This window comes from Eulemur rufifrons, chromosome 21 (assembly GCF_041146395.1).
Source record: "Eulemur rufifrons isolate Redbay chromosome 21, OSU_ERuf_1, whole genome shotgun sequence".
Classification (NCBI taxonomy): Eukaryota; Metazoa; Chordata; class Mammalia; order Primates; family Lemuridae; genus Eulemur; species Eulemur rufifrons.
The window spans coordinates 17,034,512-17,060,387 of record NC_091003.1 but is presented as its reverse complement, the minus strand read 5'-3'; the positions used below and the strand labels follow the sequence as shown (position 1 = coordinate 17,060,387).

At 60.3% G+C, this 25,876-nt stretch overlaps 1 protein-coding gene across 1 annotated transcript; it reads right to left on the bottom strand.

Moving 5' to 3' along the window:
• Positions 1 to 13,685: 13,685 nt before the first annotated feature.
• On the bottom strand, positions 13,686 to 16,690 carry LIF (LIF interleukin 6 family cytokine). The gene is made up of 3 exons (XM_069497366.1): positions 16,672 to 16,690; positions 14,789 to 14,967; positions 13,686 to 14,159 (listed from the first exon to the last, which is right to left on the bottom strand). Exons 1-3 carry the CDS (start codon positions 16,688 to 16,690, stop codon positions 13,749 to 13,751), a joined length of 609 nt encoding a protein of 202 aa, XP_069353467.1. The 3' UTR covers positions 13,686 to 13,748.
• Positions 16,691 to 25,876: the final 9,186 nt, after the last annotated feature.

Below are 25,876 nucleotides of genomic sequence, written 5' to 3'. Positions count from 1 at the left end.
AGAGGAGCCCACTGTCTAGCTGGGGAGACACACACAGGATCATTACACGGGGGTGGGGGGTGGAGAGGGCCAGCCTGGGGGTGCGGAGGAAAATCTCGCAGGGAAGAGGCCTGAGTTGAACCCCCTCTGGGGAGGAACAAAGCCCAGGAAAGATGTTCTAGGCATGGGCAAGGAAGCAGCAACGAGCCATGTCCCAGAGACCACAAGCAGTTCGGTTTTGCTGGCACGTAAAGCCAGAAGTGGGAGGAAGGAGGCTGAGGGGTGGCAGAGCACAGGCTGAGGCTTTGGACTTGATCCCAAGGGTACTAGGGACCCATGGAGGATTGAAGCACGTCCTGAGAGCACTGCTGGAAGAGTCCTTGCACACACTGCACACTCAGTCCCCACCTGACTGTCTAAAGGCTCTGACAAGTCTCGCAACAAAGACATCGTTTTGGTTTTATTCAACCCAGTGTTGCCCAAACTTTTTTGATGCAAAGCCTTTTTTTTTTGTCTTTGAACATGGATGAACTCCCTTGCGAATGGAGAAAGCAGAGCTCACTTTGGGCAATATCAGTGCAGAAAGTTCCAGACCAGGCCTCTCGGCCTCCCTGGAAAAGGAATCTTGCGTTTCCACCCTGAGGTACTAGTAGCTGTCGCCGGGCCAGGCACCGCAGGAATACGTGAATGGAAGTCCAGAATGAGGACTGCTTCTCCAGTAGGGCTGCGGTGGAATTCAGTAGGTGAATGCCTGTGAGACGAGTTTTATGTTTGTAAACTTTAAGGCCCTGTTCACCTGTAAGGGACAATTGTTTCATATATATGTCGTGTTTCAAGGGGACTTACCCCCCACCGTCTTGCCAGGGGTCTGAAATTCCACCATTAGTCACTAGCTCGCCTTAGGGCACTAAAGTCCCCAATTAAAATGTAAATGTGCGACATGGTGGTGGCTCCACCACCGGCATCCCTGACAAGGCCTCCTGTCGTCATTGTTGGCAATTTGTCCGCCAGATTCATGGGGCGGAGGAGGGGTCCAGCTGGGATGACTCAGAGCCGAGAGCCCCTACGCGGGAGAGGGAATGCGGGGTATGGGATGACGGGTGCGCGTTCTGGGGGCCCCAGGGAGCAGGGCTAGACCACTGTCACACCCCCCCCCTCAACTGACAGGCCTGGGCCCTGTCTCCTACCTCCAGGGGCACCTGAGTCGGGGGCTTGAATGGCACCAGCCAGGGCCGTCCCTTATGGTTGGGAGTGGCCTCTGGCCCATTTTGCCAGGAGCAGCTGGTGGCACAGGGGTCTGCAGGAAGCCCACCAGCACGACCCTCCTGCTGGGGTCAGGCCAGCCTGGCCAGCTTGGGCTCGGGACAGGACGCTCCCTCTGGGCAAACAGGAAGGGAGGTAGCTGCGGGCCTCGGTCAGGACTGGGCCCCTCCTCCCCATCCCCTTCCCCGCCCCTTCCCCCCACACCCCCACCCTCGTCCCCCACCAGGTGGCAGCCTCGCTGGCCAGTGGCCCCTCCTCTTGGACCAGAGAGTGAGATGACAGGCACCTCTCGTGGGGTCTTAACCCCAGGGGTTAGGAAGAAACGCTGCCTCTCCACAGAGCCACATTCCGGCCCTAAGCGGCCCCGGCTGCCCAGAGGAGGCAGCAGATGGGGAAACTGAGGCTCCTCCTTCATCAGGTCCCTGCTCAAATGTCACTTCCACAACAATGCAGCTGAATCGGCACCCAGGCCCCCACCCCCAGGCTCTGGGAAACCATCCTCATCATTTCTGCCAGGGCGTCTTGTCACCAGCGGCACCGTCTTGTGTATTTATGGACTTGCTCATCACCTCTCGCCCTAACAAGAGCAATGACCCGCGTCGAGCCGGTACCTAGCACGTCGTAGGCATTTGGTAGGTATTTGGCGAACACACGAAGGAAGTAAGAACTGTGGCCCAGAGACGGGAAAAGACATTGCCAAGGTCATTTAAAAGTCAGCAAAGGGCTGGCTTGAGAACCCAGGCCCCTGGACTCCCAGGCCAGGGCTCTTCCAGGCTGTGTCCCCAGGGTGACTGAAGTGCCACCTTCCTCTGCACACATCTCCTCTATCCACCACCCCAAACACAGGGCAGTTATTCCACGGTCCCCAGACACACGCCCCCTCCACCGTCAGGCAGTGGTTTCTAGACACGGACCAGGGCTCCGCAAACTTTTTCTGCAAAGGGTCAGATACTACCTATCTGAGGCTTCATGGACCATTAGGTCTCTGTCATGACTACTCTATTCTGTTACAGCACCAAAAAAATTAAAAAAAAAAAAAAAAAACCCAAAGAATGGGCGTGGCCGTGTTCCAATAAAGCTTTATTTACAAAAACAGGCCGTGGGCCAGATCTAGCAAATCAAAATTCAGGACACCCAGTTAAATTTGAATTTTGGTGTCCTGTGTTTTATCCGTAACCCTAGGCTGGTGGGTCTTGGTTTGCTGACCCCTTGGCATGAACTCTGCGTTGGTGTGAACCTTGCAAAGACCATTGTGAAATGCCCACCGCACGGGGCACTGGGCCGGGCGCCCTCCGTGCATTATCTCAGGCCTGTAAGGTGAGACATAGGGTCCCCCTTGTGCATACAAGGAAATGGGGACTTGGAGAAGAAAAGTCAGGGGTCCCAGTTCCCACAGCTCGTCAGGGACAGAGTCAGATTCCAAACCCAGAGCCGTCTGGCTCTAACGCCTGTACTCCCTTACACCAGCCTCACTTCATGATGGGAAAACCGAGGCTCAGAGAGGTCAAGTGACATGTGCAGGCCGCACAGCAATGGGGAGCCCTGCCTGGGACCAGGACGGAAGACCTCCTAGCTCTCCATCCCTGGAGCTTCCCAGGGACCGCCCAGTGCTTCTGTGTGTGAACTTGCATTGTTTTTGACCTCGTAGGTCACGTGCACGTGCGGACACACGTGCACACCCTCGCGCGCACGCGCACACACACAAACCCGAAGCCAAGGAACCAGACTGTCAATTTTGAGGGCGTCTGGATTGTGCCTCAGATGTCACCATAGTCTGGCAGCAGATTAGGTGCTGACAGATGGTGGCTTGATTGATGGGTTCACTTTGACCAGGGCTTCTTGACCTCAGCACTGTGGACATTTGGGGCCAAGTGAATCTGTGTCATGGGGCCTGTCCTGTGCATCGTAGTGTGTTCAGCAGCGTCCCTGACCTCCACCCGCGAGATGCGGGCAGGAACCCAGCAGTCAGTCACGTGGGACAACCAGAACTGTCTCCAGACGTTGCAAGAGCCCTCCGGGAGGAAAAATCGCTTCCGACTGAGAACTACTGATCGTGAACCCCTGAGGTTGGAACCTCCTCAAGGGACTCATCCTCCCCTCCAGAAGCCCAGGAACCTCCTCGAGCCGTTGGCAGAAACGTTCTGGGCATCCGGAATGCTGCCAGGTGCTATGTGGGAGATCCCAGAAGGCAGAAGTGAGGTTTGTCTTGGCCAAGCTGCAGCAAAAGTCGCCGTGAGCACAGACGAAACGCCAGTCCTGCAGCCTGTGTCCCACAGGCAGCCAGTGACACTTGGCCAGGGCTTCCCTGGATCTGTCTGTGACCGAATCCGCCCGGGACATGTTCTGGGGCCTCTCCCCATGGACCCAAGTGGACTCGGGGGGCCGGTCCCGGAATCTGTCTTTTCTGTGTTCTTCCTCACCCTGCCCTGCTCTGTCCCCCCAGCAGGTGTTTGGGGCCAATTCCTGGAGGCCCCTCGGAGAGAATTAAGTGGAGAGAATTGGGGCTCCCGGGGCTGCCCGCAGAAAGGAGGTGGTTTGGAGAGGGGACTTGGGGTGCACGAAGGCTGCCACGTGGGTGGCTGAGTTCTTTGCGTCAGGCTGGTCTGGTGGAGACAATGACCTCACCTGCTTGGAAGAGCCCTTGGCGGCTGCTTGGATCTGGGGTCGGGGAGGGGTCCCGAGGGCCAGACAGAGAGGAACTTGGGAGCTGAGAACACCTCCCCCCAGGCCTGGCTGCAGCCCAGCGTGGCTGCCTGTGGTCTGGCCCGGGAGCAGGGGACAGACCTCCCCCATGGCTGGCACCCGCTCAGCGGCCTCTTCCCAGCCACGGCGGGGAAAGTGAGAGAGGCTGACGTGGGGCTGACCTCACGCCCGCTCCCCCGCACCCCCAGTGCCTCCCTCGGGGGGTCCCTGCTGCTGGGAAGCGGGACCTCCCGGGGGCGCTGGGGGACGGGGAGGCAGGCAGAGAATGTGACCTGCTGAACTGAGTGGGGGGCCCTGAGACCCCAGCCAGGGCCAGGGGCCGGGGTGGCAGAGACACCCCACCCAGTACCTCCTCTGTGGCCTGCAGGAGACAGGAGTTTTCCCTTAGGAGGGTCAGCAAGGTGGGAGGGCTTGTGAGAGTTCTAGAATGATCAAGAATGGATGGCCCTCATGGGCGGGGGTGGGGGTAGGAGAGGGCAGAGCTGGAAAGGACAAGTCCAGGACTCAAACCCAGGAGTATCAGAGCCCTGGCCCTATGCTGGGTGCTGTACGCCAGCTCCTGTCGGATGGGAATGAACAGAGTCCCCTGAGAATGGCACAGAAATGCAGACTCCGATTCCCCAGGCCCAAGGTGGGGCCAAGATCCCCCATTTCTAAGCTCCCAGGGGTGTGGACGGGCTGATCTGAGCCCTTGCTCCTTTTACATCGCGTAACACGGTTGAGTGCCTGACGCAGGCCTTTCATAAGTAGCACTGACCCCACCACGTGCTCCGAGCATAGTAGGCGCCGAATAAACAGTAGGTCCTCGCGACACACAGGCATATGAAGGATGAACTTGGTGAACTCTGGAGCCCCGTCTACATGTACAATTGGAGTTCAAATGGACTTAGAAGGGTCAGAACCGAAGGAATCAAGGAACACTTTATGAAGGAGGTGACATTTGAGCGGGGCCTTGAAGGACCAGAAAAAATTTTCCACATGGCAGACGAGAAAGAGCATTCCAGACAAAGAGAAGAGCCAGAACAAAGGTGTCCAGAGGTGAAAGGATGTGACATTGATCATGCCTCCGAGTCACTACCATGGCCAAAAGGAAGCAGGTGTTGGGGAGCAGCACCCAGAAAGTTAAGCCCGACAGGACGAGCTACGTGATTTGCAAAAATACTGGGCCTCTTGTTCAAAAACAATTAAGAATTTCAAGACAGCAACAACGGAGCATTAAACAAGCACAAGGACCTTCTACATGCAGGCCCTGGGCGGCTGCCCAGGTTGCGCACACACGAAGTCAGCCTTGCAGTGGAGAGCTAGGCTGTGGTCCACAAGGAGGAGATGTCCTACTCTGTTGGCAGCAGGGCAGGAACTTCGAAGGCTTTGGAAGGGAGGAGGTGGTTTAATCAGACTGGAAGCCTCGAGGCAGGGCCGTGAGTCCGAAGGCTGTGGCCGCAGCGCAGGAGACAAGTGGCAGGACTGTGGCAGGGGTGCAGAGAGGAGGGGGTGGCCTCGGGCCACGTAGAGGCTGGTCTGGACACATTGGGCACAGGTGGCACAGTAAGCGTTGGAAGCGTATGGTGCGTGTACTAGTGTCCTGGGGCTGCCATAACACGTTACCAGAACCTGGGTGACTTAAAACAATAGACGTTTATTCCCTCATGGTTCTGGGAGCCAGAAGTCCCAAATCAAGGTGTCCTCAGGGCCACAACCCCTCCAGAAGATCTAGGGGGCCCCTTCCTTGCCTCTTCTGGTTTCTGGTGGCCCCAGGTGTTCTTGGCTTGTGGCTGCATCACTCTAGTCTCTGCATCTGCTTTCTCCTCCTCTCTCCTTATGTGTCTCTTATACGGACGCTTGTCATTGGTGTTAAGGCTGACCCAGAAATCCAGTGTGATCTCTGGATTTCTTCGAGATCCATAACTGGATTACATCTGCAAAGATTCTTGTTCCAAATCAGGTCACACACAGGTTCTAGGGACTAGAACTTGGCCATATCTTTTTTTTTTTTGGTGGGGGGGATGCCACTGTTCAGCCCACTGCAGCAGGCGATGCAGGTGACAGCCCCCGTCTGAGGGGGCACCAGGACAGCAGGCAGAGGAGGGTGCCGAGTTCTGCAGCCACGGGCTGCCGTACAGGCCCTTGCCTGTGGCACGCTTCTCATCTGCAAAGAACGGACCTTCTGGGGAGCTGGGAGGGTTCCAGCTGGCCTGCCGGGCCCCCCAAGGGGTGGGAGGACAGCGCCCGCTGACAGGTAGAGCCATTCCCGGCTTTGATTCATTGACTGTCTAGGCAGGAGCTGGACTGAGCCATTAGGAATTACAAAAATGCCTCGCACATACTTTCCTCTGGCTGGTGGTTTTGTGCTTGGCTAACCCCTGTTGGCCACCCCGAATCCCACTGCTGTCTGTGGCTCTCCCCCTGCATCCCCTGGCTCCCCACCCCAGACACCCTCTCTTCACACACCCTCCCCTCGCCCCCAGCCACTGGCGTGCAGCTGGAGTAGGCAGGGCTTGACCACGTCCTCATAATTGAAATTTTTGTCCCCTGAAGTGAGTCCAAAGCAGGGAAGTGCTTCCCCCAAGTCAAAGGGATGGATCTGAGCTGGGGCCTCTGCCGGGGCAGGAGGAAGCTCCGGAAGTGTCCTGGATGCCGGAGCCAGTGACCAATAAAAGGCTTTCTGTCTGGGTCCCAGAGGACCCATGTGGCCTTGGAACAAGGCAGAGACTCAAGGCCACCGATCTCCAAATCCCTGCCCTGGTCATGGTGCCTTCCGTCCCGCCCCCTCCTCACAGCATTGCTCATGGACCAGCGGGTGTCCCTCCGGCATTCACCGGCTCTTCCAGGAGGGAGGAAGCCCCTCACCAATAAAAAGGTTTCTAAAATCCCAGGGACAGGGTGGAAGCTTCTGAGGCATATTCAGCCCCTGCCCCACCTTCAAAAGTCCACCCTTAGGTTGGGTGGACAGAGCCCCAGTTTGTGCCTGTGTCATCCTGGCCCCTTGTAGAATCCCCTTGATTGGACTGTATTTTAGTCTGTTTTCTGTTATTCTAGCAGAATATTACAGACTGGGTAACTTACAAAGAAAAGAAGTTGATTCAGCTCCTGGTTCTAGAGGCTGGGAAGTCCAAGAGCATGGCGCCAGGATCTGGTGAGGACCTTCCTGCTGCATGGTGACACAGGGGAAGGCATCACATGGTGAGAGACAGGGAGTAAGTGTGTCAGCTCAAGTCTCCCTTCCTCTTCTTATAAAGCCACCAGTCCCATCATGGGGGCCCCACCCTGATGACCTTATCGAATCCTACTTACCTCCCAAGGGCCCAACTGCCCAGCAACATGAACTTGGGGGTTAAGTTTCCAAAACATGGAATTTGAGGGACACATTCAAACTACAACAGGCTGCCTTGGGCGTTAGGCAGCAGCTTTTGCAAAGGCGGCTGCAGAAACAGCACCCCAGGAATCCACACACCTGCACAGAGGTGGGGCCCCTCATGGCACCCACTGCCACCCACCGTGGGTCTCCAGGGAGAAATTCCCTTTGCAACCCACTCCCAGGACAGACTCTGCTTTCCCTGAGACTCCTCTTTTCTGATCGTGAGAATCACGTAACAAGATCACATTTCCCTCTTTCCTTGAGCTGCCAGGAAGTTTCAGACCCAACTTTGAAGCTCAGCTATGGTGATTACAGCCGCGGCCCCTTGGGATCTGAAACGTTTATTTTCTTTCTTTCTGTATTAGTTTCTTTCTCTGTTAGTTTTCTCTCTCTGTTTATATTTTCTCTGATCCTGTTTATCAGTATTTTTATTACTAATCTGTGCCTTGTGTTGTGAGCTGTTTTATAGGCTGTTTACAAAAAGAGGACTATTAATAGGGAAATAAATACATCGTGGTTCTATTATGACGTTACTATTTATTGCTGAAAATGTGCTTGTTTAGCATAATAAATGGATCCCCCTTCTGCCCCGTATTTGGATTTAGAGCAGAGGTTACCTGGGAGACTCCTCCTTCTACCGGTAACTAACCCTTGAGCTCCTGGCGCACAGAGGCCCTTACCAGGTCAGCAGACGTGTGATGTCCACGGAGCTGTGCAAACACCAAGAGCATCTCTCACAAGCTGGAGGATGCCGGGGTGGTCCCTTGGCCTCCCTGGGCCTCAGTTTCCACATCTGTGAAATGGAGAGAGTAACCCAGCCCCAGCTCACAGAACAGCTGGAAGGTTCTCACGATGGGCGGGAAAACGCTTTGTGAACTGTGAAGTGTGGGGGCGTCACAGAGCCCGTGGGCTTGGGTATCCTGCGGGATGGGTGCTGGTGATTGTCCCCTTGGGGTTTGGAGGGGTCCCCTGTCCTGTTGAGCTCCTCGGAGCCAGGAAGGGAGAAGTTTCCACGGGGGGGGGGGTATCTGGAATTTCCAATTGACTCTCCATATGCCTGAGGTCAGGGGCCCTCTCTGTCCTCAGTTCCTCCGGGCCTGGGACTCAAGGTACCATCAGGATGAATCAGCCGGGACATTTGTCCACCCTGCTCGCACCCTCCCCATCAACCTGGCAGTGGCCTTGGACTCAGGGCTGTCAGAATCCTCCCTTCTGCGTTCACGGGGGTTGGGGAGCGCGACCCCCTTTCCCCTGCAACGAGGGAGCCACGTGTCTGAGATTCCTTCTGCTTTGCCCGTCTGCACCGGTGCGTGGCAGGGCCGGCCCCGAGTCACAGGACATTTCTGTCTCCCTACTTGTTGGCTCCTTCGAGCAACCCTGTGAAGCGGACAGGATGGCGTTCATCACTGACTATTGCAATTTCGCAGATAAGAGTGCTGAGCTCAGAGAGGGTCACAGGACCGCACGTGGTACGGCCCGGCCACAGCCAGGCGAGGACCCCGGCGTCAGGGGCAGGGCCTTCCCGGCAGAGCAAGTGCCTCCCTTCCTCCCACCAAGGGATTGTTTTTGCCTCTTATTTGGAGAGTGACCCAATAACCAATTAACAGCCCTTTGTCCTCTGTGGCCGGGGCAGGGCCCTCTCCCAGACTGGAGAATTCCCCAGAGGGAGGCAGGGAGAGCCCCCTAGGCCCTGCCCAGCCCCAACGCCACTGGGCCCCAGTTAGGATCTGACACCCCCGTAATTCCCTCCCTTTCTGCACTTTGCCATTTGTTTTGTTTCACTCTAGTTTCCCAGTAAAGGTCTCTTTCTGAAAGGCTTCGACTCCGTCTCCCCTGAGTGCAAGGGAGGGATGTTTCCAGCCCTGGGCAGCTGGGACGGGAGGAGATGGCGGGGTGTGGCCGATGGCCCCAGCCAGCCTGGAGGGGCGGGAGACGCTGGAAGCTGCGCTTCAGGGGGGCCGACTCAGAAACAGCTGTGGGCCTGACCGCCTTGGCGATCTGTACTTGGCGATCTGCACTTGGCCGTGGCCTCATGAGGAATGAGAGATGAAAGCGCAGGGTGGCTGTTCTCCAACTTTAGTGAGCGCACAGATCGCCTGGGATCTTGTTAATGGGAAGAGTCTGGGGACGGGGGTGAGGCCAAGATTCTACATGTCTAATCTGCTCCCAGGCGAGGCCAATGTCGTGGGTCCAGGCCCTTCATTGCACAGAGCAGAGGGGACCACAGTCCAACCCCCCCGTGACTCCCAGAGCTGTGCTCCCCCCACCCGACCTCGATCTCACCACCTTCTGTGCACCTGGTCCGTCACACACATCCTCCCCGCTCGGAGTTATTGATTGTCCCTACCAGCCTGTGAGCTTCTGGAAGGTTTGGGCCATGTCCCATTCATCTTTGGAATCTGGCGCAGAACCTGACATTTATAAACACCCATGAATGAACAAGTGGGTGACTCTCAGAAACACTGCCCAGATCCCCAAAAGGAATCTCGGCTGGGGGAGCCCCAGCCCCAGACCCCAGAGCAAAGCACAGGCGACACTTGGGGCCACTCCGGAGCCTGTGGCTTCCCAGTTCTGACCTCGAGTTCCCCAAGGAAGAGGTCCCAGCAGGCTGGGAAGAAGGTTACAGTGGAAGGAGGTCCCCAAGGGTGAAGCAGGAGGAGGGACGGCAGTGTCCTCTCTGGGAGAACTACTCGGGGCCAGAAAAGCCCCACAGAAAAGCCATCAGGGTGAGCAGAGTGAGCTTCAGTTCTGGCCCCAGCGTCCTGTGTGGTTCTGGGCAGGACCCTTGTCCTTCCTGCTCTGGAGTCATTCAGGCCTGTCCTGTTATGTCCCTCTGGACAGGGACACTATCAGTGGACCACTCCTGGGTGACAGAGACCTAGGCAGCTTGTATCTTCCAGGTCCCTGAAGTTCCAGGTAGGGAAAGAGCATGAGACTTGGAGGTTAAAGGGGTGGCCCTAAACATTTCAGGTGACCGTGGGCGTGTGGTTTCCTCTCTCAGAGCCTCAGTTTCCTCCTCTGGGAAGTGGGGATGGTTCTGTGGGAGGCAGGGGAGGGGCTGGGATGAGTGAGCTAAGACATCAGGCAACACCCTCCCCACCCTCCCCACTTCCGAGCAATCCACCCCTTTCTTTGTTGCACCCCCTGATCTGGGCACACCACCCACTTTGTTCCGCCTGGGCCAAAATTCTGCCCACCCACCCCCGCCCTGCCTCGCCCCCTCCTCCTCCCTCCAGCCCTGTGCTGAGCCGAGCTCCACGCGGCCAGTGCCCAGGACGGGGACAGTCCCACACGCTCCAGCCCATCTCCCCACATCAGCGCACTCTGCAGAGCCAGCCAAGAGCAGATTCTTTATTCATTTCTCTTTTTCTTAAAAAAAAAAAAAAAAAAAAGTATTCCTTCGGTATAAAAAATAAATATTTTAAATATGACATTGAATAAATAAAAATAATCTGTCGGTATGAAACATCCCCACAGGGTACATTCATCAAAGAGGAAATTGTTACCCAAGGCCAAGTCCTTTTCAGCAGAAAGGCCGGAGGGAAACGTCTAAGGCCACACGGTGGGGCCACTGGGCCAGCACGTGGTACCGGGGTCGGGTGGGGACTGGAGACAGGTGTAAGGTAGGAGCATCTGTACCGTCCGAAGGGAAATTGCTACCTCGATGGATTCGGGGCTCCAGCCCGCCTTGCTACGTCGTCTCTGCAGAGCCGGCAAAGCGGAGCTGGACTGCTTGGGCCAGGGTGGACGTCCCCCGGCCGGGGACAAAGGAGGACGAGGAGGACAGAGAGGAGAGATGAGTAAACTAGCAGTGCTTTTTCATTTCAATTTTTAAATAATAAATAAGGGCCCCCGTACTTCTCTCTTGATAAATTACAAAGTGATTGTCCTGCCCTGTCCTCTGCCAATGGGCCTCCCTCCTCCTCTGGCCCAGGGACAGGTGTGGCCAGCAAGAGCAGATGAAAAGGAACAGAAGTGCAGCTCCCAGCCCGCGAGGCTGTGTCGCGCGAAGGCTCCGCGATTCAGAGGCGCTGTGCGGCCCGGCTGGGTCTAGACAGAGCCGAGGTTGCGCCGAACGGCTGAGTCCAGGCTGGGCAGGAGGGCGTCACGGAGCCAGCGGCTGTGTGGACAGTGAGGAGACGCTCTGCTTCCTGAGCCCTTGGAGGCCACCAGGCGGGCCCCGCACAGCATCCGCGTCCGCAGGGAGGCACGGGGACAGGAGGACAGGCAGGCCCTGATTTCAGACACGTGTGTCTTTCTGGAAGCCCAGCTTGGGGAAGCACAGCTCGCTCCATGCCAAGCCTCTGCGACCCTGGACAAGGGTCAGGTGACCACGTTTAAACAGCCACATCTTAGTGTTGCTGTTGGAATGGACAACCCCTACCCTGCCACGCCCACCCCGGGCCTCAGGACCTGCCCACCCGCCGTCCAGGTAAAGTGCTTAGAGAACAACAGAGAAAGGTGCAAAGTGAGCGTGAAGTACCCTAACTAGTACCACAATCTTGTCGCTGAACTTGAAGGACCGCCCTGCTCTGGGATCAGACGCTTGCTCTGAGCAGCGATGTCCCTCCCCTGCTCTCAGACTAGAGGGCGTTTCTCTGCTTGCCTGGCCCCAGCGAAAGGAAGGGATCGGGTTCCCTGCCTGGGAGCCCAGACATGGGTGGGAGTGGGAGGGAGGTGGGGCAGGAGGGACCACAGCTTCCTGGTCCGAGTCCCAGCCGTCTCAGGCCTCGCTCGCCTCCTCCCCGCAGGAGGGAGCAGCTGCTCCCCCACCACTGCCCCGACTTCCCGGGGTGCAGCCAGGCCCCCACGCCCTCCGTGGGTGTTCGGGCCACCGGAGGAGCTTCCCCGCCGCGTGGGAGCATGCTGGGTGCTGCGGATTGCTCCAGGGCCCCTGACTGCTAGTTCAGAGGCAGCCTGGGGGACAAGGGGACAGCGACAGCGACAGGGCAGGCCACCAGGGCCGCCTTGCCCACTGCTGGGGGTGTCCTTTCAATCAGGAATGGTGCTCCTTGTGGCACAAAGCCAGGGGGAGCCAGAGAACAGGGTGAACCAGCCCCCTGCAGCCAAGAAAATCCAGCATCTGGCCCAGCCCCTGCAGCCTGGACCCTGACACCACCAAAGGGAGTCACAGTGGGGCTGGGGGGACGCAGTCGGGTCCCCCACCCCCACCCGGGCCTCGAGTTCTCTCAAATCCTGACACTTCTCTGAGCTTCACCGTGTTCCACTTGTAACATCACCGACTGCCAGACCAGGCCCTGCCAAGCCCCGGCCCTGGGTCCCGTGTAAGGAGCCGACACAATATTTTTGTTGAGTAAGGAGCAGGGAAGGGGAATTAACTTTGCCACTGAAAGCACCAATAAGTTAATATAAATAGGACATCATAATAAATAGAAATCACGCTGGGTCAGACACAGCACTCTTGGACCTCAGGCTTCCCTGAGACCCTGACCTCAAGTTCTACTGTCCCCTTGCACTAGGGACCAGAGACAGCCTCTGGTCCCCCTCCAGTACCTTTGTGTGACCTCACAGGGCCTCCCTGGGCCTTGGGTGGGAGCTGCTGCTCTGAGCCACCCCAGCCCTTCCCCTATAGACCCTGCCCAGAAGGAAGATGCTGGGTCTCCCCAGAAGCTTCACAACCTGCCCTGCCCTGCCCACCTGCACAAACCCCACCCCCGGCTGACCGCCAGATCCTGGCCGGCCCAGGCTGCAGGAAAGACCGCAGGGAAGAGAAGATGAGCCCGCCAAGCCTTCCGGGGTCTCTCCTCTTTCCCAGGCCTGAAGGTGGTTTTTCTGCCTCCCTGAAAGCCTGCACACCAGTGACCTTCCAGAACCTTCCACCTGACAGTCCCTAGGCCTGAGCTCACGAGAAGACAGCATCCCACCCCAGGGACGCTTCTCTGTCTTCCACTCACCAAACTTCTAGAGGACAAGGAATCCTCTGGGATCCCAGCCCCTCTGGCCCACCCGAGGGCCCCCTGAGCCTTCTGAAGTCTACCCAAGGGGCAGCAAAGGCACAGTGGTGGTCGTTAGCTGGGGCCGGCAACCCCCTGAGCCCTGCTGTCTCGCCCTGTGGCCAGGGCTGCTGGAGACAACTTGTGCGGTTTGCTCACTACACAGAGTGAGCAACAGGCCGAGGGGACAAGAAGGGGCAGAAGTCCAGCCCACACCCCCCTTGCCAGTCCGACACCGCGGTTGTATCTCCCAGAGGAAGGGGCACCTTCTTTGAGTCGGTGCTGGCGATAGGCCCTGCCCATGGAAGTGACGACCCTGCTCGGTTCCAGCACAGCCCACCCGGTGCGCAGCGGACCAGCCAGGACCCCCGTGGGGTCTGCCAGCAGCCCCCATTTGGGTTTAGCGTGTCCCCCGGCCACCCTTTGAGAGCCCCCCACATCTGGATCCCGCTCCCGAAATCCCTTGGTTCACGGCGCACTTCGAGGCCTCCTGCCTAGAAGGCCTGGGCCACCACTGCGATGACCTGCTTGTACTTCCCCAGGAGCTGACAGCCCAGCTTCTTCTTCTGGAAGACGTCCTTGCCCGAGGTGTCGGGGCCGTAGGTCACGTCCACGTGGGCCACGTGGTACTTGCTGCACAGGCGGCACAGCACGTTGCTGAGGAGGCCCCGCATGACGTCTGCGGTGGCGTTGAGCTTGCTGTGGAGGCTGAGGGCGTTGGGGTTAAGGAGCTTCTGGTCCCGGGTGATGTTGCCCAGGGAGGCGCCCAGGTACGCGATGACGCGGTACAGCTCCACCAGCTTGGCCTTCTCCGTGCCGTTGGCGTGGAAGGGCGGGAAGTCCGTCACGTTGGGGCCACACAGCTTGTCCAGGTTGTTGGGGAACGGCTCCCCCTGGGCTGTGTACTGAGGAGCAGAGGGGCAGAGGAGAAGTGTCAGGGGTCAGCGTCCCAGCCCTGCCACCAACCCTCTGGGCAAGCTCTTGGGCCTCCGTTTCCCCACCTGTGACATGGGGACCCAGCCCCTTGCTCTATAGGCATCTAGAATAGTCATGAGAGCCAGGAGTCATCCTAGTGTGAACGCCCTTGCTGGAAAGTAAGACCTAGACCATGCAAGCGGTCATCATTGTCACCATCGTGACCATACGGGAACAGAAGGGAAAACGCAGCGTCTCGCCCCAGCTGGTGCACCACGTGCACGCTTGCTTTACCGGCCACGCTCACACTCTTCCTGGGGACTCCTCCACATCCAGCGCCCCCAGCGCACTGTCTCCCAGCACACGGTGCCTGAGATCCCTGCTTCCCCTCTCACTCCACACAGCGGAGCGGTCACAAGACTAGAAGTGCTGGGGCCCCCTTTGCACCCCAGCTCTGCCCTCACTGACTGGGCACCCCAGGAAAGCACAAGGAGGAACCCCCCTCCCCACTCTCTCCTTCTAGCTCCAAAAGGGTCCCCTCGGCCCGGGTCAGGGCAGCCCCTGCTGACATGTGCAAGCCCCCTCCGTGCACCCCACTCGGTGTCCCAGGGCAACTCACATAGAGAATGAAGAGGGCGTTGGCGCTGCCGTTGAGCTGCGCCAGTTGGTTCCTGATCTGGCTCATGAGGTTGCTGTGACATGGGTGGCGTGTGGCACAGGTGGCGTTGACAGGGGTGATGGGGAGGGGGCTCCCTGCCCCGTGTTTCCAGTGCAGAACCAGCAGCAGGGGCACAACTCCTGGGAACAGGCAGGAAGGAGCCATGAGCAGAAAGGCGGGAAAGAGTGGCCTGGGGACAGGCAGGGCGCTCGTGGGAGAGGACGCCTGTCCCCTCTCGCCACCTGCAGCTGTCTTCCCCAGGCCTAGCTTTCCCTCCATGGCAGCATCTGTTGCTCTGTCTCCCTCTCCACCTTCCTGTCCCTCCCTGCTCTCTTCTGGGGTGAAGGGACAAGGGGCAGGACATCAGCTGTTCCGACCAGGGGAAGTGGGGTCCGGGGGGATCCCAACCACCCAGTCTTTCCCTCAGGAAGGCAAAAGCCCCGCGGCCTCATGGCCTCCGGCTGGAAGGCCCCACTTGCCCTGCCCAGTGGGTGCAGGAGAAAGGAGGCCCCTCTCCCCACCTCCCACGACGGACCAGATTCCTAAGCACGGCGTCCTGCTCACTGGCCCACTGCAGCCCAAGTCTCCCAAACCGAGTGTCCATGGGGGCCACAGTGGGGTGAGGGTCTTCCACGGACCCACTTTTCCCTCCCAGCCTGCCACTGGATTCTGGCTTCCTGGGCCAGCTTCCTCCTCACTCTTCCACCCTCCCCCCTCTCTGCCCTTCCCTGGTGTGGCCACGCCCCCCGTGTAAGACCCTCAGCTTCACCCCATTTCTGCAGGTCTGTCCCCACTCTCCATCCCAAACCGTCATTCGAAACTTCCTGCCCCACCAGCTCTGGGCAGCCCCCGACCACGAGCTCACCCCTCTTGCCTAGGGTTCCTTGCCCGGGGACTGGGTCCTACATGCCGCCCTCCTCCACCCAGCCTTGGGAGGAAGAGGAAATGGTGCACGAGGAAAGACAAAGGGGAAAAGGTCACACTGGCAGCCAGGTGGGCGGGTAGGAAGGAAAGTGAAGGTGACAGGGAGCTGGGAGCTGCACGGGCCTGTCCCAGATCACCCCTCCCCCCACCCAGGGCAACTGGGGTGGGGGCGGGGGTGCTTCCCCGGACCCGGGCTCCCCGAGACCAGCCCTTCCAGGGCTCAGCTGGAGGCACCTGAGGGTAGCAGGGACTGGGGGCAGTGACCCGCTGGGCTGGAGACCTCTAGCCAGGATCCCCCTGCTGGGACAGGAGGGATGGTGGCAGCCTCAAGCCACTTCTTCTGGATCCCCTGTTCAAGTCAGCATCCCCAGGCAGTGCTCAGGCCCCGGGATGGCTGGGGGGCCCCCACACCCCCATCTCACCTAGCGCTGACCGCAGCTATCCAGGCACGAGCAGACGCAGGCGGCACCTGCTCCCGTCCCAGGCCGGAGTTTGCAAGCTGCTCAGCCGCCCGCGCCCCTCCCAGGGAGCAGCCCGGGACGCGGTTGCAAAAGAGAAAGCGGAAAGAAAGAAAGAAAAAGAAAGAGACAGGGTGAATCCAGGAGGAAGCAGAGAGGGAAGAGCAGCACGGGACAGTGGCGGGAGTGAGGAGGAGGACGAGGAAAAGGAGGAAGGCTGAGGCGGCCCCCCTCGCGGGCTGCCAACCTGCTGGCCACGGGCTGGGCGCGCGGTGCCCGGGACCATGTGCCTGCGCTCGCTCCGGCCGCCACCCAGCGCCTCCGGCGGCCCGGGCGCTGCGCGGGCGCCCCAAGCGTCCGTGTCTGCAGCGGGTGGGTGTCCCGATCGCGCTCGCCAAGTGCCCCAAGTTGCCGCCGCCCGCAGCGGGGACGCGGACGCCGGCGCGGGGCGGGTGGATTTACCTGCCGCCAAGACCTTCATTATGGGCTGGACTCCAGAGGGCCTTGGAGGAAACCTCAGATGCCGGCAGTTTTCAGAGGTTCATGCTCAAATGGGGAATTTGCCTGATTTATATACTGGAGCCTGTGTTGTAAGACAGAGAAACAGCTATATTTAGCAGGGATCCCCACTCCAGGAAGTCGCTTGAGGTGCATCATAGGAAATTATGAATGGAAGCAAGTGAGAGTGAAAGAGGGGGGAGGGGACGAGTGAGGTGGGAGGGTGAGGAGAGTAGACTTTTTCCCTCTTCTAAGAATCTGATTGATAAAATTATACTGAAGCCTGCGACAAAACGCCCTGCGGTTTTCCTGAGCGGCTTGCCCTGGGACTGTTTGAAGATGGGGATGTCGGGGAGGAGGCCCCAGGCCGATTCAGCGGGGTTCCCAGCAGTGGGCGCCCTGACTCACCTGGGTCTGGGGAGGTGGCGAGACACTGGACAAGAGATGGATGCTGGCACCTGTGGCCCCCTGGTTGGGTGGCTTGGGGGGCAGTGGGAGCCGGCGGGCTGGGGCTTGGCTGAGAAGGAGGCTCCAGGAAGAGGGGCTGAGGCCCGGCTTGGACTTTAGACAGTCATAAAGTGGAACTGAACGTGGGCGCTGGAAGCCACCCCAGAGGTAGCCTCTTCCAACCTGCCCATTGCCACTGGGCCAAGAGGGGCTCCAGGGGGAGCTTGTCACCCAGGGCCCCAGAGGGCCAGGCCTTCTGAGCGCCATCAGTGTACCTGCTCTACTGACCACTGGTCCCCAGGCTAGGAAGACATGGGGGTGGGCTGGCTGTGACCCAGTTCTGTTCTTTGGGGACGGTCTGCAAGATAGCTTCCGAAAAGGTGGTCCAGCATCCCCATTCTGAAAGGGACACCCACAGCAAAGACCAAGGGAGGCTTGGCAAAGTCGGACCCCAGCTTCCTCCCCAGGATGCTGAGGGGGGCGGAGAGAGCCCCCCTGCCTGGGAAGCCCCTTGGAGCTCAGCCTGGGAGAAGGATGGCGGCCCCAGCAGGTGCTTCTGGAGTCACAAGCTCTGGTGTCCGCCAGCGCCAGGCAGGTTCCAGAATGAGGAGGGTGGGCAGCAAGGAACGGTGGTGAGCAGGGCAAAGTAAGCACAGCGACTCCTCCTCCGTGAAAGGCAGTAAACAGTAAAACCAAAACACTCCATGAGGTGTGGGGCACTGGCCGGATAACATGTCATACATGCGGGGCCATGCTGTCCCCGAAGCTGCTAGCCCCCACCCCCACCCGGTACCAGGTGATGTCTCATCCCCTGGGGACCCCACACTCCAGCCCTCCCGCCTGACCCTGACCTGAGATCAAGGTGGAAGAGTCAGGTTTTCAAGGCCAGGGAGCTCCTGCAGCCTTGCCCTGACGCTACCCCTGCGACCCTGTTGGCCACCTTCCATGACCCCAGCTCCTGCCTCTTGCCACATCCCGGACCTGCCCAGCCATGCGATCCTCCCTCATCGTGCCAGGACGAGCCCTTGTGCCTGCTGCCACGCCCCCCCCACGCCCTGTCCTATCCAGGCTCTTGCACCCCATGCTCTCTCGGCAGGGCCCCACATGTGGGGTGATAAAACTGTCCCAGCTGGCATTTCCCAGCAGGAAGAAGGCCAGTAGAGCCCAGACTGGCCCTCCTTCCTCCTTCCTGCCTCCCCCATATCTTGTCTTTTCCCTGGGGGGCCATGGAGGGCCCGCCTGGCACTTACTGCTCCCACATCTGTTCTCGGGTCAGTGTGCACCCCCAGGAGGCCCACCGGCCCCGGCCTGGCTCGGGACACCCCAGCTCACCCCGCCCTTTCTCCCCTCCCTGCAGTGGCTCCTGCACGTGAGCTCTGCATCAGCCTCCGGTTCCACTTCCACACCGCCCAGAGCCCTGTCACCTGACCTGGCCTGACCTGGACCCTAAATCCATGTGACCAGGGCCCTGTCGTGGCCCCATCTATCAATCCCCTGTCCCCCCGCCTGAGTCTCTCACTAGGTGCTCCAGTTCTCCTGGAGGCCACTGCCCTGTCCACTGTCCCGCCCCGTCTGTCCCCTGTGCCACCCTTCCGAGTGGACTTCCAGGGCCTCGCACCGCCTCTGGCTCCCCAGACCCCACACTGGCCATATAATCCACCCCCAGTGGCCATTTAATCTCGGCCCCACCCCACAGGAAATAGGAAGTGAGGACAGGATCCAGAAGGCACTGACACTAGGGCCACTTAACCCCAGCCCTGACCAGCCCCTCCCGTGCCTCAGTTTCCCCTCTCTCGGTACCTGGCTTGGTTCGTGCTCCCCAACTGCTCTGGGCCCAGCCTCCCCCTCCTGTCCATGTCCAGGCACCACCTGCGCTGGGCCTCTGGGAGGAAGGCCGGGCAGGGGCTCGGAGCGCGAGTCTGGGAGCCGCCTGCAACGTGGCCGCGGCCCCCCAGGAATCGGCCGCCCAGGCTGCGCTCCAGGCCAGCTTTGGTCTCTGGGAGTTTGTTTTCTTCCCTCCCTCTCTATGCTGCTGTGTGTGTGTGTCCCCCCCTCCCCGGCTCCCTCACGGAAGGCATCCTCCCTTCTTGGCTGCCTGCTCCCAGGGTCGTGACCCCAGGCCCCACCCTGGAGTGGCAGCCCCAGCCCAGCCCCTTCCAGCTGTGACTTCATCCTCAGCCCGTCCCAGGCTCCTGCAGATGGGCCTGCGGGGGATTTGACCGGCCTCAGGGAGAGGGGAACAGTGGAGGCCCACATGGGCACCCCCACCAGGGCTCGGCAGGGGCTGCCAGGCGAGGGCCAGCAGTGCTGCCTCCACGGTCGCTCATCTTCCCTGCCCAGGAAGTGAGCGCGTGGGCTGGCCCGGGCCTCTGCAGGGCCCCTAGGTGCTCTCTCTCTCGCACACTTTGGCACAGACAGCCGCCCAGCCCCTCTATTCCTGCCGACTTTTACCTGCCATCCACAAGCCTCTTCTAGAATGTCACAGCAGCTTATTTTTCAGATGGGGAAACTGAGGCTGGGAGCAATAAAGACACTTGCCCAGGGCCACATACAGAGTTGACAGTGGAACCGAGTGTGGAGCCCAGGCCTCTGGCTTGCAGGGCACAGCGGTCCCCACACCTGGTGCGGTTCCCTGCTCGGAGGGGAGCCAGGGACACGGCAGGGACACGGCAGGGGCACATAGGCCGGCTTCTTCCAGGAAGCATCCCTGCCCCCCACCCGCTCTGGTCTGCCTTGTCCTCCCTGCTGTTGTTTCAAGCGGGGACAAGTCTCGTTCCCTGATCTTTGAGGGCTCGGAAGGGGTCTGACACTCATTTGTACTCTGGTTACACCCACAGTCGATGCTAAGTAGTTTTTGAAAGCATTTTACAATTTCCAAACCTATCTGTGCCAGATCTCTCATGGAGAGGAGACGGGGAGGTCTGGTGGCTTGAAGGATGCCCTCTGGCCTCGTTCAGAGCCAGGCTGGAGCTTGGGCTCTGTCAGGTAGGAGCTGGCTGCCTTTGGGGAAGTGACCGCTTCCTGGCCTCAGTCTCTTCATCCGAGCAACGGGAATAATGGCACCTACGTAGTGGGTTTGCCGGGAGGGCCCAGGGCTCAGCGTGGTTCTGGGCACCCCACAAGCCCTCTCTCTCCATGTCAGCACTGATTGTGTTGACGTCCCTGTGAAGTAGGGGTTCGTGTCCCCATTTGACAGATGACACTCTGGCACACTCCAGGGCTGAGGGCAGAGGAGCAGGGCAAGGGAGGGACCTCTCAACCTCCTGCTGACGGGAAATGGAGGCAGGACCCCCTCAGGGCCTCCAGCGTCAGGGGTGCCCCGGAAAGATCAGGCGGGTTGGGGGGCTGGCATGGCAGTGTGCTCACTGTCCCCACGGCCCAGCCTGGCCCCTCACCACCCCCACCCCAGGCCTGAGCTGAGGACAGCAGCTGACCCGGCCTCACCGCCCCCAGAGGCTGATTCACCCCCAGGCCCCATCTGAGAAGGAAGGAGACACAGCTCTGCTCAGAGGGGCTTGAATCACCAGACACCCCCTGCGGAGCCCCCGTGGGGGACGAGGGGGCGGGGGCCAGCCCCCTGCCTGTCTGTCTGTTTCTTTCCTGGGCCCCGGGGCTCTCGGGAGAGAGGGCAGCATGGCAGTGGCCATCGGCAGGGGTGGGGGGAGGTCCCCTCTCAGCCAGGCGTCCTGTGTGGGCAGCCGGCAGCCGTTACTCACCAGGTAAGCAGCTCTCCGGGCATCGGGAATTCCCCAAGACCAGTGACCCAGAAACTGAGCGCTCCGGGCACCCCCGCCCCCACTGCCCAGGCCAGCCCCCCTCCTTCCTTCACCACCCCCTCCCTGTCCCCAGCTAGGAACTCGCTTCTCTGAAAACCCCACCGGCAGCAGCTCTCAGCCCCCCGCCTTGTGGCTCCCACCGGGGAAATGGGCACAGAGCCATCCGGTGGGCCCGGGGAGGGGGCTGGAGGATGACTCCCAAGGGTGGCCAGAGGAGACAGGCATAGCCCAGGCACTCGAATGTCCTGTCCCAAAAGGCAAAGGCCCCTCCATCCTTGAGCAGTGAGGGTGCAGCTACGCCAGCGGCCTCCTCTGCGGTGGGTTTACAAGTCAGCTTTGGGCCGCCTGGAGCCAGATTGCTGGTGGCACCAGGTGGGTAAGGGTGTGGGCCTTAGAGCCAGCAGACCTGGATTCGAATCTGCCCACACCGAGTACTGGCTCCGTGGCCTGGGACAACTCAACTTCCTCCCTCTGAGCCTCGATTTCCCCTCTGAAAATGGGGGTGCTGTAGCAGCAGCCCCGTGAGGCTGTCTTGGGGATGGGGAGTGGAAAATGCAGATAAAATGCAGATGAAGTGCTCGACATGTGATAGCCCTTCTAACTAGAGCTCCACGTGGCCCCAGAAAGGGCTCGAACCCCAGCCCTGGGCCTACAGCCTGCCCCACCTCACCTGCACCGCAGCCCATCCCTGCAGGGACCGGCAATCCCCCCTAGGGCCAAGGAGAAGCCAGAAGCCACCCTGGCTTCCTGCCAACTGCCCCCATTGTCACCCTGGCATGTCCCCAATTATTCTGCATCAGGAATCGAAATCAAATCCCCCTGGATGTGAATCAGAGTGACTATATTTTTTTTTCTTCATTTCTGATAAAAATTGCCAGGGAAGCGGCGATTCACCATGCCCTGATCACCGTCAGGGCCAGAGGCCTGGCTGTGTCCTTGCTCAAGGCTCGTCCCCCTCGGGGTTCTGCCTTCGGCCTCGCCACCTGTAGAATGGGTTGCTGCCACCCTGCTCATCCACATCCGGTGGGTGTGACGTTTTAGACTCTGCAGGCACTTTGACCCCCTCCAGGCTCTCTGAATCTCTAGCCCGAGACTGTCACAGGCAGATGCGAGAGCAATGTTTTCACAGTGCGGGGTCCCAGCCTCTTCGTGGGTCGTGGATTGGGTTTAGACGGCTGCCGCCAGCACTTCCAGAAAGGAAATGGAACAGCAGCGTCACCTGGCCGTGCCCAGGTCGAGGGCGAGTGTCGCTCCCCGGAACATTTCTCCCGTGGTCTGTACGTGTTGGTGACCGCATCGCCTCCTGCTTGCAAGGTGCAGTGTGTTTCTTACTGCGGGTTGCGGTCAAAAACGTTTGTGAGCCACTGGTATCGATGACGCAGGCCAGGCCCAGAGGGGCAGAGGAGTGGACTTGCCCAGGGTCACTCGGCTGCGGGCAGATGGGGCTGCACACTTCCACTCGGGCTCCGGAGTGGGCCAGAGGTGCCGCGGGGCTGGGCGGGGTGGAGCAGGTGCTCACCGTGGGGGGGCGGGCGGGGCTGGTGCCACCCTGTGCCATGACAAAGGCCCTCCCAGAGCCCAGCCTCTCACTGTCCACTCCCTTCCGCAGCCTCAGACCCCTGGGCTCTGTGCCCTGCCCTGTCCCACCTGGGCGGGGCCCGGGATAGTCACAGGCCTTTCCTCCCTCTTGCCACCGCAGCCCTTCATCCTCGCCGCGCGTGCGGGCGGAGGAAGTGGCCACAGCCCCCCTTCCCAGGGCAGCCCGAGGCCGGGAGGCCCAGCCCGTGGTGGGACACACACCCTGTGGGGCTGGGGACATGGCTGGGTCTGTCTGTCTGAGACTGAGTGGGCATTGGCCTGTGCGTGCGTGTGCGTGTGCGTGTGTGTGTGTGTAATGAGCGCCTTTGTGAGTCTGTGCACGCCTGAGTGCCGCTGTGTCTGGCCCTGTGTGTGTGCACGTGTGTGTGCGTGGACCTGCTTGCACTGTTTGCTTTGTGTGGCTGGGAGAGAGCTAGACCGCGGCTGACGCTGGGAGTCCTCTGCATGGCCGTGTGTGTGTGTGTGTGTGTGTGTGTGTGTGACACCACGGGCGTGAATCCTGTGCGAGCGTGTGTCTGACTTCGTGTCCCTGTGAATCTGTGTGGGACAGAGGGTCTCTGGGCATGACGGCCCGGTGAGTGGGAGGCGTGACCCTGTCCATGCATGTGCCCCAGTGTGTGTCGCCAACAATCCCTGCTCCTCACCCTCCAGCCCCCGCCCCTGGGAACCATGTGGCAGCCTCACGTCACAGGGGCCACCAGCAGCTGGTTTCCTCCTCCCCCTGCCCCGTCTCCCCCCGCCGCCCCCCGCCCTGGCCACCCTGGCTCTTGGCACAGGGACAAAGCTGATGTCAGAGCCAAGCTGACAGCTTCCTTCTCCCACTGGATTTTCCAAAAGAGAGAGACCACAGCGCGGCTCCTATTAAATAATCGCGGGGCGGGTTGGGGGGGTGATGTGTCACTCAATGATTTCCTGAACTCAGAGGCAATAAACAGAACAGGAAGCGGGCGCCGACCCATTCAGCCTGAAACTGGCTGTGCAGAGGTGGGGCCTGGTCTCCTGTCCCTCCCTTCCCCCAACCCCGAGCCAAGCTTCCTGGGGCCACCCTGACCTGCGCGCAGGGGGACCTGAGGAATGTTCTGAAGACGGTGGGCGGGAGGGTGATGGGAGCCTCAGGCCCAGCGATGGTGCTCCAATGGTGACACCACGGACCAAGTAAAGTGGTCCCATCCATCCCAGGGGTGGGGAGGGTGGAGGGGCCGAGACCCCTTTGGGGCTGGGCCAGAAGGCACATGAGCTGCCTGAGGCCAGGGGAGGGACAGGAGCAGGTGGGGGAGCAGCTGGGATTAGAGGGGCCTCCTCCTGTATCTGCCCGGCGACCGGGCACCATGCCCATCTCCCACCGGCCCTGCACCCTCGGGCCCCCCGCAGGCCTCGAGGAACATCCCAGCCCAGCGTTATGCCCTTCCTGGAACACGTGGCTGGCACAGCACAGGCCCCAAAGGCCTTCAAGAGCCACTCTCCCACTCCTCCCCCAAAACAAAGCATCCCAGTGTGCTAACCAGGCCCCGGTGATCTCCAGCCCTAACCCTCATTCTCATTTTAATCCTCACTTTACAGACTTGGAAACTGAGGCTCAGAGAGTTGGGTGATGTGTCTGAGGTCACACAGTGTGTAACAGAGCCAGTTCTGCACCGCACGCCTCTGTACCCCCACCCCTCAGCCCCCCTAAAACAGGCCTGGGGGGGCCCAGGTGTGTCAGAGCAGCCAGGCGCTGCTCCCCGGCAGCAGGCAGCCCGTGGGGGTCCTGCCACCGAGTCACCCTCCGGAGCCCCTCCTTCTGCCTGGGCTGGCCGCTCACTCGGTGGCTTATCGGCCACAGGACTCCATGACACAATCCCGCTCTGATCTCCTGCCCGGCCAAGCCTCCGCCCCCACCACACCCCTGGACCCTGTTTCTGTTTCCTCCCTTTCTGGGTGGGACCCACGCCTGGCCCTGGCGTCACAGTGGGCTGTAGGGACAGCGGTGTCTCTGCCGGACTCTCAGCTGTTGAGGTCTCCCCTGCGTCCACTCTGGCCAGCGGGCTGGCGGCAGGGAACCCTCTGAGAGAGGACAGTGACCTGTGGCTCCCCACCCTCAGAGAGCCCACCTGCCTTCCCAAGGGACGCAGCTCGGGAGGAAACTTAGAGCCCATCAAAAGGAAAGGCTGGAGCAGATGAGGCTGTGCGGTGGAGGGGAGGAGGCGAGGGACACTCTGGGACCAGCCAGACCCAGGTCCAGTCCCGGCTCTGCCACTGACCGGCTGTGCAACCTCAGTCAGGTGACCTCATCGCTCCGGCCTCAGTACCAGCATCTACAAAATGGGGGTACAGTGTGGTCACCTGTGAGATGAGCATCGTCCTTGGGAAAGTCCAGCAGGCGCTGAAGACATGCCTTTGTTATATTATCTTAGCCGCTACTACTTCACTGGTGGGGCCCAGAGAGGGGAAGTCACTTTTCCAAGGCCACACAGCAAACTAGTGGCACATCCCCAACAGCCTGTGCGCTAGTCGCCTCTCTTGGAACCCCCCAGACAGGGAGTCAGGAACTGGGTTTCAGGCCTGATTTGGTTGTGAGAATTCCAGAAAGAGGCTTCTTGGAGTCTCAGTTTCCCTTCCTTGATTAGATCATCAGTCTCAAAAGGGCTAGAAAAGGCTTCCTGAGGAGTGGATTGGGGTGGGGGTGGGGGACAGAGCTACCCAGGTCTCCTGGGAACCTGGGCCCCGCGCCAGGGGAGGGCCAGGTGCCGGGCTCCCTGCCCTGCGCTCTCCAGCGCCCGGCCACCTAGCCCTGCTCCAAGCCACGGGCAGCAGCGCCCCCCACCGCCCAGTGGGCGGCAGGCACCGCGGCCACGGCCCTGCCAGCCCCAGGCCCGCCTGCAGCCAGTGCCTCCCCCAGGGCTGGGCAGGGCGAGATTTGGGGATTGCAGGAAGCGCGTGGGGATGCCTGAGGCTCAGAATGGAAGTGGGCAGAGAGCAGCCAAGGCAGGGGAAGGGGGCACGGCCAAGGGGGTCCTGGAGAGGCCTCTGCTGGGTCCAGCGCCTCCTGGGCGGAGCCCTGGGGACCGGCCACAAGGGGGCGCCAGGACCACATGCCTCTGCCCCGCTAAGGCTCTGGGAGGAGGAGGAGGGGGAGGAGGGAGAGGAGGGGGAGGAGGGGGAGGAGGAGGGGAAGCTTCTCCCCCAGCCTGGGCCTTGCTGCCCCTTCCTACCCAGAGACGACCCCCAAGGCATCCCCAGCTCCCAGGCACCAATTACGGGTCCTCACAACAGTTGTGCGTGATGGGAATCACCATCCCCACTTTACAGAGGCACAAACCTAGACCCAGAGAGGTGAAACAAGTCCCCAGGTCACACGGCAGGAAGCA